Below are 13,305 nucleotides of genomic sequence, written 5' to 3'. Positions count from 1 at the left end.
TAAATCACTTTATAATGTAGTTAAATCACTTTATAATGTAGTAAAATCACTATATAATGTAGTTACATCACTTTATAATGTAGTAAAATCACTTTATAATGTGGTAAAATCACTGTATAATGTAGTTACATCACTTTATAATGTAGTTACATCACTTTATAATGTAGTAAAATCACTGTATAATGTAGTTACATCACTTTATAATGTAGTTACATCACTTTATAATGTAGTAAAATCACTTTATAATGTAGTAAAATCACTTTATAATGTAGTAAAATCACTTTATAATGTGGCTAGTTCGCCATCTAAGAAAATGGAAGATATATAGAGGGCGACTCCTAGTGCAGATCAGTTAGCATTAAATTGTCCCACTAACAACTCCCCTTAGAAGTATACTCACACAGTGGGAAGCACACTATAGTGCTAATGTAGCTTGCTGGGTATATTTCAGTGGCCCAGCGCACATGTACACTCTGGCAATGAACTGTTCCAAGGTATTTTTTGAGATATTCCAATGAAACAATAGGAGACTTCAGTGAATAAAAAGAACTTTATAAAAATCAATGTATCATATATAAAATCAGTCAGTAAAACACGCTACGCGTTTCTCAGAGCTAACCACTCTGTTTCCTCAGGCAAGTAAGTAGTTCGCCATCTAATCTATGATAGCGTATTCCACATCATTTGCACCTCATCAGCATATTGCTATACAAATATGCAACACTACTCAGTGTTTTGCGTTTCAGTTCTGTGTTTTCTAAGCATTTGACTGTGCACAGAAATATGGTAAATCATGGTAACTGAGCACAAAGCTGATGGAGATCTCATGCCCTCTTGATAAAGTCATATCATAGTCTAGGACATAAAACAAGTTGAGATAGAGATAAAATATAATAATATGTACATTAATTACTTTACCTGCAAATTTATACTGCAGCGCCTCACCATTAACCCTTTCTTTTAAGTTTCTGAATTGTAAAACTCTAACTCCCCCCACACAAGTCCTTTTATAGCTGTAGCTATATCCATTGTTGTTTTGGTAAAATGCACAAATGAATAGGGATTATCTGATGGAGCCTAGAAGCTGTGAACTCAGGTGAAATACAATGCCTGTGTCTAAACACTCATAAGGGGGGTGGAGCACACTGTCCAGACAGCGTGGCTATTTTAAGTATTTTTGCTTATTTTTGTAAATTGCAGTACAGTGGTCCCACCCCTTGCTGTCTCTCTCACCCCCTCTCTTTTGTGCTCTCTCTCCCCCTCTCTTTTGCGCTCTCTCCCCCTCTCTTTTGCATTCTCTCTCGCTCCACCTCTCTTTTGCTTTCTCTCTCCCCCCTCTCTTTTGCTCCCTCTCTCTCCCCCTCTCTTTTGCTTTCTCTCCCCCCTCTCTTTTGTTCTCTCTTCCCCTATCTTTTGATCTCTCTACGCCACTCTTTTGCGCTCTCTCTCCCCTCTCTTTTGCGCTTTCTCTCCCACTTTCCTTTGCACTCTCTCTCCCCCCCTCTCTTTTTACGCTCTCTCTCCCCCCTCTCTTTTGCATTCTCTCTTTTGCACTCTCTCTTTTGCGCACTCTCTCTCCCCCTCTCTTTTGCGCTCTCTCCCCCTCTTTTGCGCTCTCTCTCTCCCCCTCTCTTTTGCGCTCTCTCTCCTCCCCTCTCTTTTGCTCCCTCTCTCCCCCTCTCTCTTTTGCTTTTTCTCCCCCCTCTCTTTTGCTCTCTCTCTGTCCCTCTCTTTGCGCTCTCTCTCTCCCCCCCTCTCTTTTACGCTCTCTCAACTCGCTCTCATTTTTTCGTTCTCTCTCTCTTTTGTGCTCTCTCTCCCCCTCTTTTGTGCGCTCTATCTCCCCCTCTCTTTTGCGCTCTCTCTCTCCCTTTCTCTTTTACGCTCTCTCTCTCCCCCTCTCTTTTGTGCTCTCTCCCCCTCTCTTTTGCTCTCTCTCCCTCTCTTTTGCTCTCTCTCTCTCTCCCCCTCTTTTGCTGTTTCTCTCCCTCTCTTTTGCCCTCTCTCTTCCCCCCTCTCGTTTGCTCTCTCTCCTCTTGTTTGCTCTCGCTCTCCTCTCGTTTGCTCTCTCTCTCTCCTCTCTTTTGCTGTCTCTCTTCCTCTCTTTTGCGCTCTCTCCCCCTCTCTTTTTCGCTCTCTCCCCCTCTCTTTTGCTCTCTCTCCCCCCTCTCTTTTGTGCACTCTCCCCCCTCTCTTTTGCTGTCTCTCTCCCCCCCTCTCTTTTTCGCTCTCTCCCCCTCTCTTTTGCGCTTTCTCCCCCTCTCTTTTGCGCTCTCTCCCCCCTCTTTTGTGCTCTCTCTTTTGCGCTCTCTCCCCCTCTCTTTAGCTGTCTCTCTCCCTCTCTCTTTTGCGCTCTCTCCCCCTCTCTTTTGCTGTCTCTCTCCCTCCTCTCTTTTGCTGTCTCTCTCCCCCTCTCTTTTACTGTCTCTCTCCCCCCTCTCTTTAGCTGTCTCTCTCCTCCTCTCTCTTTTGCTGTCTCTCTCCCCCTCTCTCTTTTGCTGTCTCTCTCCCCCTCTCTCTTATGCTGTCTCTCTCTCCCTCTCTCTTATGTTGTCTCTCTCTCCCTCTCTCTATCTCCCCTCTCCTGCTCTCTCTATCCACTCTCTTCTGCTCTCTGTCTCTCGGCATCTGGCCCCGCCTGCATCATGCCCGGCCCCACCCACATCACGCCCCGCCACACCCATGTAGCAACCGCCCGGCCACGCCCACACCACACCCGCCGGCCATGACCACTCCACACCCGTCCGGCCACGCCCACTCCACCACACAACACCAGGTCAGTTGTAAGGCCAGGTGTGTTTGTCCTCGCGTGCAGTCTCTACTGCGCATGACAGCTTCGGAGAAACACACTTGGCCTTTTTATTATATAGGATACTTCCCAAAAATTTTTAAGCAATTTTTTTATGCAAACTTTTTTTTAACTTAATTAGCCCTTTTAGGATATGCACAGATCTCAACCTGTTTTATGGCACTTTAACCATCTGGTTCACTGCAGCTCTCTCTCTGCTATTCAAGATGTTAATGGAACGTTGTCCCTCAATCTAAACCATTACCTGCAGCATTGCTGCATCCACAGTTATTACCACAGCAACAGTGCACTATGACATTTTACACTTATTACCACAGCAACAGTGCACTATGACATTTTACACTTATTACCACAGCAACAGTGCACTATGACATTTTACACTTATTACCACAGCAACAGTGCACTATGACATTTTACACTTATTACCACAGCAACAGTGCACTATGACATTTTACACTTGTTACCACAGCAACAGTGCACTATGACAATTTACACTTGTTACCACAGCAACAGTGCACTATGACATTTTGCAATTTTAGGGACAATTTGTTTGAGGGGCACCTGGAGCAACCGTGTTATAATTGGACAAACTTGGTTATTATTTCAGCTGAACATTTTTTTGTACCTATCAAACAAGCCTGTAAAACATACTTAAACCTTATATGGAGTCAGTGACATAGAGGAATTCTTACAGTTACAAATGTCATTATGGAGCCAATGATCTAAACTTTACTGGTTCTGACGTGGTTTTTCATACAACCCTCGCAGAGGCTGCCCTGGTGGAATTATCGTAAAACAAAGAGGCAGTCCCTGCGAGGAGCAAGGTGTCTCCTATAAAAAGTAATGCAGCTCACCGGAAAGGGAAAGTGTGCTGTGTAGGGCGAAGTTAGCAGTGAGCAGGGGCACTTTACAAATTAAATTGTGCATCAAAAATTAAACACATTGTGCAGCATGCTGTGCATAGCTTCTTACAATAGCCTCTATGTTCATTGCATGTGTGTTTTTCTATTAGAGTACGTTGCTATTTAGTTTGCGAGACAAAACGAGAGATCTGTAGGGTGGAAATGTATAGATAATTACACTTGGATTTGAGAGACAATTTCATATCTGCCCATGGAATATATATATATAATCATTTTGTTTTGGTATGTGTATATATATCTATATATAATCATTTGATTTTGGTATGTGTATATATATATATATATATATATATAATCATTTGGTTTTGGTATGTGTGTGTGTGTATATATATATATATATATAAAATCATTTGGTTTTGCTATGTATATAAATATATATATATATATATATATATATATATATATATATATATATATATATATATATATATATATATATATAAGCATTTGGTTTTGGTATGTGTATATATATATATATATATATATATATATATAATTTGGTTTTGGTATATGTGTGTATATATATATATATATAATCAAAAGTACATTATTTTCCATGTGAAGAACAGAAAAACATAGGAATGTAAAATATGCGTTTTGCGCTATCATGTTTCTCAATTTAGATCTTAACACAGTTGGTTAGCACACATGAGAACTTGGATTCTTAATGTGCATTATTCAAATATTACATATAAAATATTAATAAAAATGTATATAAATTATTAAAAAAGAAACAGAAGCAGAACTCAACCTCCCAGTGATGAGTGAGCCCAGCCAATTTGAAAGGGTGTTCCTGCAGCTGCTATCCTTAAAGTTTATTATCCCTTTAAGCATGAAAAAAATCTTTAGGCCTGAAATTGAGAGGAACCTGCATGTTTCTATAACTTTGATCCATGAGATAGAAACTCATTGGTTTATAATAAATAACGCACAGTTCTATTGGTGGAAAGTGACACAACCCACATAGCAATAAGAAAATATTTATTGTTTAATACAGGTGCATAAATAATTCATATTAAAATCTCCTCTTGTAGATGCAGTTAATAAAAAAATGACATTAGGGGGGCGGAGCCAACAGCCGTTGAGCCCAGACGCATATATGTTGAGCTCCTCATCTAAAGCCTAAATACATATATATTTAGGGCAAAAAATCTAAGTTTCTTTAACATATCAGTGACTACCTTGATTCTAGGGCATTTTAGCACAAACGACTGATAAGGTGCAACAGAAGTTTATTGAGAGGGGACTTGTGCATCGTATATGATTTGCAGGGTGGCTCTGATTCCGCTATAGCCGACACCGGCTACATCTGTAGCTCTCTATCTGCTGACCATGGACGAGATTCGGATGCTTCTTTCGCAGCTAGCGAGACAGATGCAAGGCAACTTCCTCGAGCTAACATCCATGCTTAGAGCGCCATGTGCCATAGGAGATGATCTGAAAACCAAGATGGCGGAAAGCAGAGATGAAGACCCAAGGACGCAGACCAGGCAAGCTGAACCCCTCACCGCTAGCAGAGAGGAAGATCGGATACCGCATGAAAGTACAGTTAAGGTACTAGAGGTGGCATCATTCGAGAGGGGACTGCTTGGCCCACGCGCTACTAGTAAAAATAATTTGGCCATACAGCAGCACGGCACCAACCTGAAAATCTCCCGCTCAGATACTTACAACATAGCTGCCGCTATTCTGAACAGCGATCCTGCTACTGAAAGTACTTTGGCCGCTGGTCTGCCATTATCAAATGCTGGGGGAGCGCACTGTAATTCCCCGAAGGGAGAAATCCATAGTGGGGATAACATAACCCACAGTGACACACTAAAATGCCCCTACGATCCGGGTGGCCGGATTTACTTCGTACCGGGCAGAGGATATAGTGAGAGTCAGGCCTGGGACACTTGCGCCACTTGCATATACCATCAAGTATTGGAACGGCTATACTATGCACTTAGTCTGGCTACTGTCTCCTAGATACTAATCTCCAGATCTCCCTGCAATTACTTGGATCATTTGCTCGACAATAGCGGTAGCACTTTGGGACTCGCTTCAGTCTATTTGATAACTGCCATAAGATGCGTGCATTAGCTAGGCGCCTGTACTGTCCGTTCAAGCTAATAGGAGACAAATCTAGATAAGACTGCTCCTATGATTTCTTAATTGAGATTCAACCTCTATGGTCCTCCTTAACATACCAAACGACATACTCAAAGCAATGACCTTGTATGTTTGAGGTACAAGATTGCTACAGCTATCACAATTCAGAACAGCATAATATGGTGAACTATGTTATGGGACTCTGTTATACGCATATACATTCCCACTAGATGCCTGTCTGGGACTTATATTCAGAGTACTCATATAGTACAGGTGCCCAGATTTACTGCTGATGATAAAAGTTACAGTGTACCTCAATATTTGATTTCTTGCTTCCAATATATATTTAGCTTGTTATGCGAAACATTACTCTATATTCTCACATGCTACATGATCTAGTACATGACTCATTTTTTCTAACAGCTGAGTAGAGTACCATACTATATGTAGAATGTTATAAGGTTCCTTATATGTTGAAGTTTGTTTTGTATAGAGATTTCAATACTATATTTGCATTGATAAGCCTAATATACGGCAATATTTGTTAGATGTGCAGTCAGTACCTGCTAAAATTTCGGATGGCAGTTTTGGAAATTTTTATTATCTTTCATGTGTTATTATTCCTTTTTTCCCTCATATGCTTAGATCCAGATAAGGTTAAAATGTTCAAGATACCTACTAAGCTAGCTATGCGACCTGGAGGTATGTGTTGTATATTATTGCCAATCTCTATGTCTGTAATATAAATTTATGCACACGGAGGAAAACTATGCTGTCTGCAGCTGCTGCTTAAGCAAACAGAGTGCTCATTTAGGTCCTCTTACTATACTAAATTGCCTGTTTATAATACGATGCTCAATTTCCAAGTGTAATAGCGGCACATCTTGGCGCAAATATTTCGCCTCTAAATTTTTAGGTTAGATATATAGATACTCTAACATAGGTGGTATTATATAGTGGAAGTATTATACGCCTAGCAACCTCTAAGGTAGGGGACAATGATTTTTTCTAATATAGATTGGTACACTCTATTATGTGAGTAAGTACCTTATAGATATTGACACAATGGTTACATGTACTATGCCCTTATCCCCACTGTCCCCGTACTTACTGGTCATCTGCCACATAATACATTTTTGCTTTAAACCATATATGTTAGGTTGCATTTTGGTATTACACTGCTCCCAAGAGCTGCTATGGCCCTGAATTAAGATATTTGAGGAATTCTTCTACTCCTACCTGACTAAGTTATATATATTTAAGTATTAAACCTCAAGTTCTCCTGTAGAGCCCTTAATGCAGTAATCTACTACTGCCTTATAACAGTAACATGCCAGCTATAGGTTACGTTTACCCAGCCCTGCTATGTAGCGACAATATAGTGCATATATGACAATACCAACTCCACTATACTGTGACATTAGCATGCTCTTATAAGTATATAGCTTGCATATAGTGGATATGTCTGTTCTGCAATTAGAACACCTTATTTGTATATTACACTTAATGCACAAGATATAACTGTTTTACATCTTCTTAACTGTTATTAGTCACCAAAATGAGAAATGTTTGTTTTTATATTTACAAGATATAACTGTTTAATGTCTTCTCAAATGGCCTATGGAAGGTGTATTATATATCATACTCCATTTCAGCTAGTCGACACGCTTGATACGTAATGCTTGGATAAGTTTATATGATACCGGATTCATTACTCTCTGGGTCAGTTCTGAACACCTATGTGAAGTGCTGCCACTGTGACATGTATGCATTTGTTTGTGAGGTATTTATGCAACTTTTGAGCCCCCCTGAATGTTTCAGCAGAGTAACCTTTTGCTACTACTTAGATACTGCACCTAATGTTATGTCACTTTGCCCCACTGCCTACTCCTGATTAGACTAATCCTATAGGGCATATCTAATCAATCTTATCTTTTTAGTAATCCAGAAGCCAGATCTATGGTCCCTAAGGTTGAACTCTCCTAAACCCACCCCGGGTACCTGGTACCCTATGCTATTTATACTTACTTATATATGGCTCCGCCCTCCCACCTCCTTTTCCTATACATATAGCGGTGCTTACCCGCTGAATATCCCCTTCCCCCTATTTATCTTGGCCCAAGAGTGGCTGATACTTATGCTAACCCTCCACAGGCTGATAATATGGTCTTAGGTAATATTTTGTTAGAATGTGGAGTTCATACGCTGATATTATAAAAAGAAGTTCTATTTTATCTCGCCAAAGATATTGTCTATCCTCATAACCAAGATTGAAATGTATTTTGTCTTGCTGTATGTGCATATTGCTTTCTCAATAATGCCTATGTATAGACAATGTATTATTTTCTTTATTGTAACTTTTGTTTTAGGGCGAGTCACTGTTTAGATGATATATGCTTTAACTTCAATAAAAAAATTATTTTCAAAAAAAAAAAAAATGACATTAGTGCTGTAGATGAAAACAAAAGATGTGACAGACTCTGGGTAGCCCCACAGCACAATAATTGCATTCACAGATACTAAATTAGGGGCTTCCTGTTATTTTCATTTGTAAAGTGTATTTAATGAGGCATTTCCCTGCTTGTGCCTTTATGAACAAATCCATCTCTGTGTCTGCTCAAATTCATGTCATTGTCACATCACTTGCTGCACATAGGGAACAATTATCTAAAGGTCTCTGGGCTGGTGACATTATTTAACACCATAACGACCACATACGTACCCTGTACGCATATACATACGCTGGATATAGCGCAGGTCTTGGCAATGTCGGAAAGATTGGGCTATATCTGCATGGAATATCTGCATGTCTCTGGAAGTGAGGCATGCAGTTTAAGCACAGCTTTACTGCTGTCAGTGAAGCCTTGTAGTAAAACCCTTAGACCGTGGATATTTAGGGTACGTCGTTCATTAAGGGGTTAAGAATGCTCGTCAGTAATTCTACTTCCCTTGTAGTAAAACACTTAATGACCGTGGATATTTAGTGTACGTCGTTTATTAAGGGGTTAAGAATGCTCGTCAGTAATTCGATTTCCCTTGTAGTAAAACCCTTAACGACCGTGGATATTTAAGGTACATCAGTTATTAAGGAGTTAAGAATGCTCGTCAGTAATTCTATTTCCCTTGTAGTAAAACCCTTAATGACCGCGGATATTTAGTGTACATCGGTTATTAAGTGGTTAAGAATGCTTGTCAGTAATTCTATTTCCCTTGTAGTAAGACCCTTAACGACCGTGGATATTTAGTGTACGTCGGTTATTAAGGGTTTAAGAATGCTCGTCGGTAATTCTATTTCCTTATAGTAAAACACTTAACGACCGTGGATATTTAGGGTACGTCGGTCATTAAGGGGTTAAGAATGTTCGTCAGTAATTCTATTTCCCTTGTAGCAAAACCCTTAATGACCGTGGATATTTAGGGTACATCGGTTATTAAGGGGTTAAGAATGCTTGTCAGTAATTCTATTTCCCTTGTAGTAAAACCCTTAACTACCGTGGATATTTAGGGTACGTTGGTCATTAAGGGGTTAAGAATGCTCCTCAGTAATACTATTTCCCTTGTAGTAAAACCCTTGATGACCGTGGATATTTAGGGTACGTCAGTTGTTAAGTGGTTAAGAATGCTCGTCAGTAATTCTATTTCCCTTGTAGCAAAACCCTTAATGACTGTGGATATTTAGGGTATGTCAGTCATTAAGAGGTTAAGAATGCTTGTCAGTAATTCTATTTTGCTTGTAGTAAAACCCTTAACGACCGTGGATATTTAGGGTACGTTGGTCATTAAGGGGTTAAGAATGCTTGTAAGTAATTCTATTTCCCTTGTAGTAAAACCCTTAACGACCATGGATATTTAGGGTACGTTGGTCATTAAGGGGTTAAGAATGCTCGTTAGTAATTCTATATCCCTTGTAGTAAAACCCTTAACGACCATGGATATTTAGGGTACGTTGGTCATTAAGGGGTTAAGAATGCTCGTTAGTAATTCTATTTCCCTTGTAGTAAAACCCTTAACGACCGTGGATATTTAGGGTACGTTGGTCATTAAGGGGTTAAGAATGCTCGTTAGTAATTCTATTTTCCTTGTAGTAAAACCCTTAATGACCGTGGATATTTAGGGTACGTTGGTCATTAAGGGGTTAAGAATGCTCGTTAGTAATTCTGTTTCCCTTGTAGCAAAACCCTTAACAACCGTGGATATTTAGGGTATGTTGGTCATTAAGGGGTTAAGAATGCTTGTCAGTAATTCTATTTCCCTTGTAGTAAAACCCTTAACGACCATGGATATTTAGGGTACGTTGGTCATTAAGGGGTTAAGAATGCTCGTTAGTAATTCTATTTCTCTTGTAGCAAAACCCTTAACAACCGTGGATATTTAGGGTACGTTGGTCATTAAGGGGTTAAGAATGCTCGTCAGTAATTCTATTTCCCTTGTAGTAAAACCCTTAACGACCATGGATATTTAGGGTACGTTGGTCATTAAGGGGTTAAGAATGCTCGTTAGTAATTCTATTTTCCTTGTAGCAAAACCCTTAACAACCATGGATATTTAGGGTACGTTGGTCATTAAGGGGTTAAGAATGCTTGTCAGTAATTCTAGTTCCCTGGTGGAATTTTCTAGACACTTTTACCTTGAATCGCTAAGGGGCGTATCCTGCATTTCCGTATGGGAAGGAGATGCAGACATTACAAACGTGCACAATGAAAATTGTAAATTAAAAATTTTACAAAACAAATAAGGGAACCAATCACACATAAATACATAGAAAAAATGTATTGTTAAAGGGACAAGAAACCCACATATAGTTTTAAACATCATTCCAAATTACTTCTATTATCTAATTGGCTTTATTATTTAGATATCCTTTGTTGAAAAGCATATCTAGATAGGTTTAGCACCTGAGTGCTATTTGATGATTGGTGGCTGCATATATAAAATGTTTACTGATTAGTACAAAATACAAAAGTACAATTGTTGTTTTAACATATATTTAGACATGTATATGTATATCTCTCTATGTTAAAGATCTTTGCAGACTTTTTTTCTAACACCTGAGACCTCATTTCTTTGAAACTTTAAACCCTTATAACTTTTTATTACAATTTTTGTTTTTAATCATTTTTCTCAGTGTTATTATGAGTGCAACTGTACTGTATAATGTATGTTTGAGGTTGCGATAACCCGACGCTTGTTATATTCAATTGTGCTAAAGCGAACAAGTTTACTTTCAACTTGTAATAAGCGGGCTACTTTCGCTGCACGCAAACATCCACGATAAACCCTTTATTGTTCGGTGTAACCGTTAGCTTTCCACTCATAATCTGGCCCTGAATTTGGTATTATAAAAACATAATTTATTCCCAAAATGTTTTAAAAATGTACACATGCAAGGGCACACTTAGGATAGACTGACACGCTTCATGTTCTATAGTGGCACTAAATAAAATCTATAGCTTCAATGCCATTTTCAGTTTTATTCAGATTTGCCTTTAACATAATAATATAATCCCTTTAATTGCAAGCAGATATAATTGCTGCATTCATGCATTGAACATAAGTCAACAAAAGTAATTAAAGCATGAAATGGATTTAGGAAATAAAACAATAATAATGTGGAGCTTACAATCCTGGGATGAGTAATTATGCTCACAATGCATAGAAATATGGAAACTGAAGGAATTAATGAAATATAGAATTTACAAGAGCACACATAAATAAATATGTAAGGATGATTAATGTTTAATAAAATGAATGACTAAGTCTGCAGGTGTAACCTGCATTCAATCATCTAAATAAACTAGATTAATGGACAAGTGTATGGCAATTACCATTTCCAATTAATGATTAAAAACAGTACACATTTGGTGCCTAATTCCCCATGCGAGTACAGAATTTATTGGGTTGTACTGACAGCAGCAACAGATCGAGTAATTAGTCATTCATATGATTTAAAAATACAATAAAGTTATTGTTATCTTATGATCAGATTTCCCAGACCTGAATTCAGAACACGTCATAAATGTTAAGGAGGTAAAAAATATTTATGGATTTATGACTCTGAGCAGAAACAGTTATTTGTATAAAATAACAGCAGCACTACTATAAATGCAAAGCTCACACAGACTAATACAGCTGGTAAGCCGACGTGCATTCCAACATACCACAGCAAACTGAAAGACCAAACTAGCCACTTACCTATACAAAACTATATGCAATAATATGACATTAGTAGGATATTAAAGTCTCTATGAGACCGCAAGATGGCACAAAATGAGCACTATTTATTTAGGTCCAGATTGCATGTGGAACGCTAAATATCGCTTTCAGAAAGCACTATTTGAGCTCCACTGAGTATTACCAATGTGTGCTGATATTATAGGTTGTCAGCATTGCGCTCACAAGAGTGTGCTTCCATAGGCTCCATCAGAGATGACATAAAAACCTAAGCACAGTGAAGGGGGCATGTAGCGCAACGATGGCAGCAAATATAAATATATATGTATATAAGTTTAAAATATATATACTGGGAACATACAGATCCCATAGACCGCAATGTAAAGGCACTTTTCAGTGCAATTTATTTCCTAACATTGCACTCCCACCAACTTTCCCCCCCAAAATACTGCCTAGTGCAGTTATTTTATTAAAAAACAGCTGCTATCTATATTTTTTAATGTAATACACTACACTGTATTTTGGGGGCATTTGGGGCACATTTATAAAATTAACCAGAGATTTTATCTTGTAATGGCTGGTTAATTATTGTGCGCCCATAAACGGGCACATTTGCGGGCACACGATAATTTAGCGATCCACTTGTAATCTAGCCTTTAGTGGGGAAAAATCATTGTTTCTTATAAAAAAAGCTGTAGTACATTTGAAATAACCTATTCCTGAGGCAACAAAAAACACATTTAGATTCACGTCCTTTATTTCAATGTTGGCAAATATATTTCTCTCAATGATACAGCCTTAGTGAATCATTGTGTATTATTAACATAAACAGGTGTATTTACATTCCAGTCATGGGACCCATGTACTAAGGGACCAAGATGGAAACCTGTCGCCCGTCTCTGTATCATATTCTCTATGGTATTTATCTGCACAGCGCCGACTCCAGTGTAGAGCCTGTCGCTCATCCCAAACTAACACGTTCATGGTGATTTAGTACGTGTAGCCCAATTACTTTAGCCAATAAAGGACAGAATAAGATATAGAATATTTGGAGATTGTTAAAATATCTATAATCTCTAATGTAAAAACGTCATTATCACACGGTATAACAACGGTATTAGACTTTGGAACAATAGTGTATACTCACCAAGTGAAGATAAGACACAGTAAGGTTGATATCAATATTAAGACTTGATTAAACATGGCAGACTGTGTGCGCTGAATCGCTCTGTGGAGATCATTCTAAAAAAACAAACAAATAGATGAAATGATACTAGTGTTTTACAATGAGAGCTGCCTCATTGGATA

At 38.5% G+C, this 13,305-nt stretch overlaps 1 protein-coding gene across 3 annotated transcripts in view; it reads right to left on the bottom strand.

The window, feature by feature from the left end:
* KCNT2 (potassium sodium-activated channel subfamily T member 2) overlaps nucleotides 1-13,305 on the bottom strand; it is a 701,340-nt gene that overhangs the window by 339,726 nt on the left and 348,309 nt on the right. For all 3 annotated transcript variants that reach the window (XM_053693834.1, XM_053693835.1, XM_053693836.1), the window contains exon 8: nucleotides 13,145-13,239. In XM_053693834.1, the coding sequence (XP_053549809.1) occupies nucleotides 13,145-13,239 (95 nt within the window). The remainder of the gene's footprint in view (nucleotides 1-13,144; nucleotides 13,240-13,305) is intronic.

The sequence above is a fragment of the Bombina bombina genome, chromosome 10, assembly GCF_027579735.1.
Source record: "Bombina bombina isolate aBomBom1 chromosome 10, aBomBom1.pri, whole genome shotgun sequence".
In the NCBI taxonomy this organism is placed as follows: domain Eukaryota; kingdom Metazoa; phylum Chordata; class Amphibia; order Anura; family Bombinatoridae; genus Bombina; species Bombina bombina.
The sequence above is the reverse complement of the archived record's forward strand: the minus strand, read 5'-3'. Positions and strand labels throughout refer to the sequence as shown.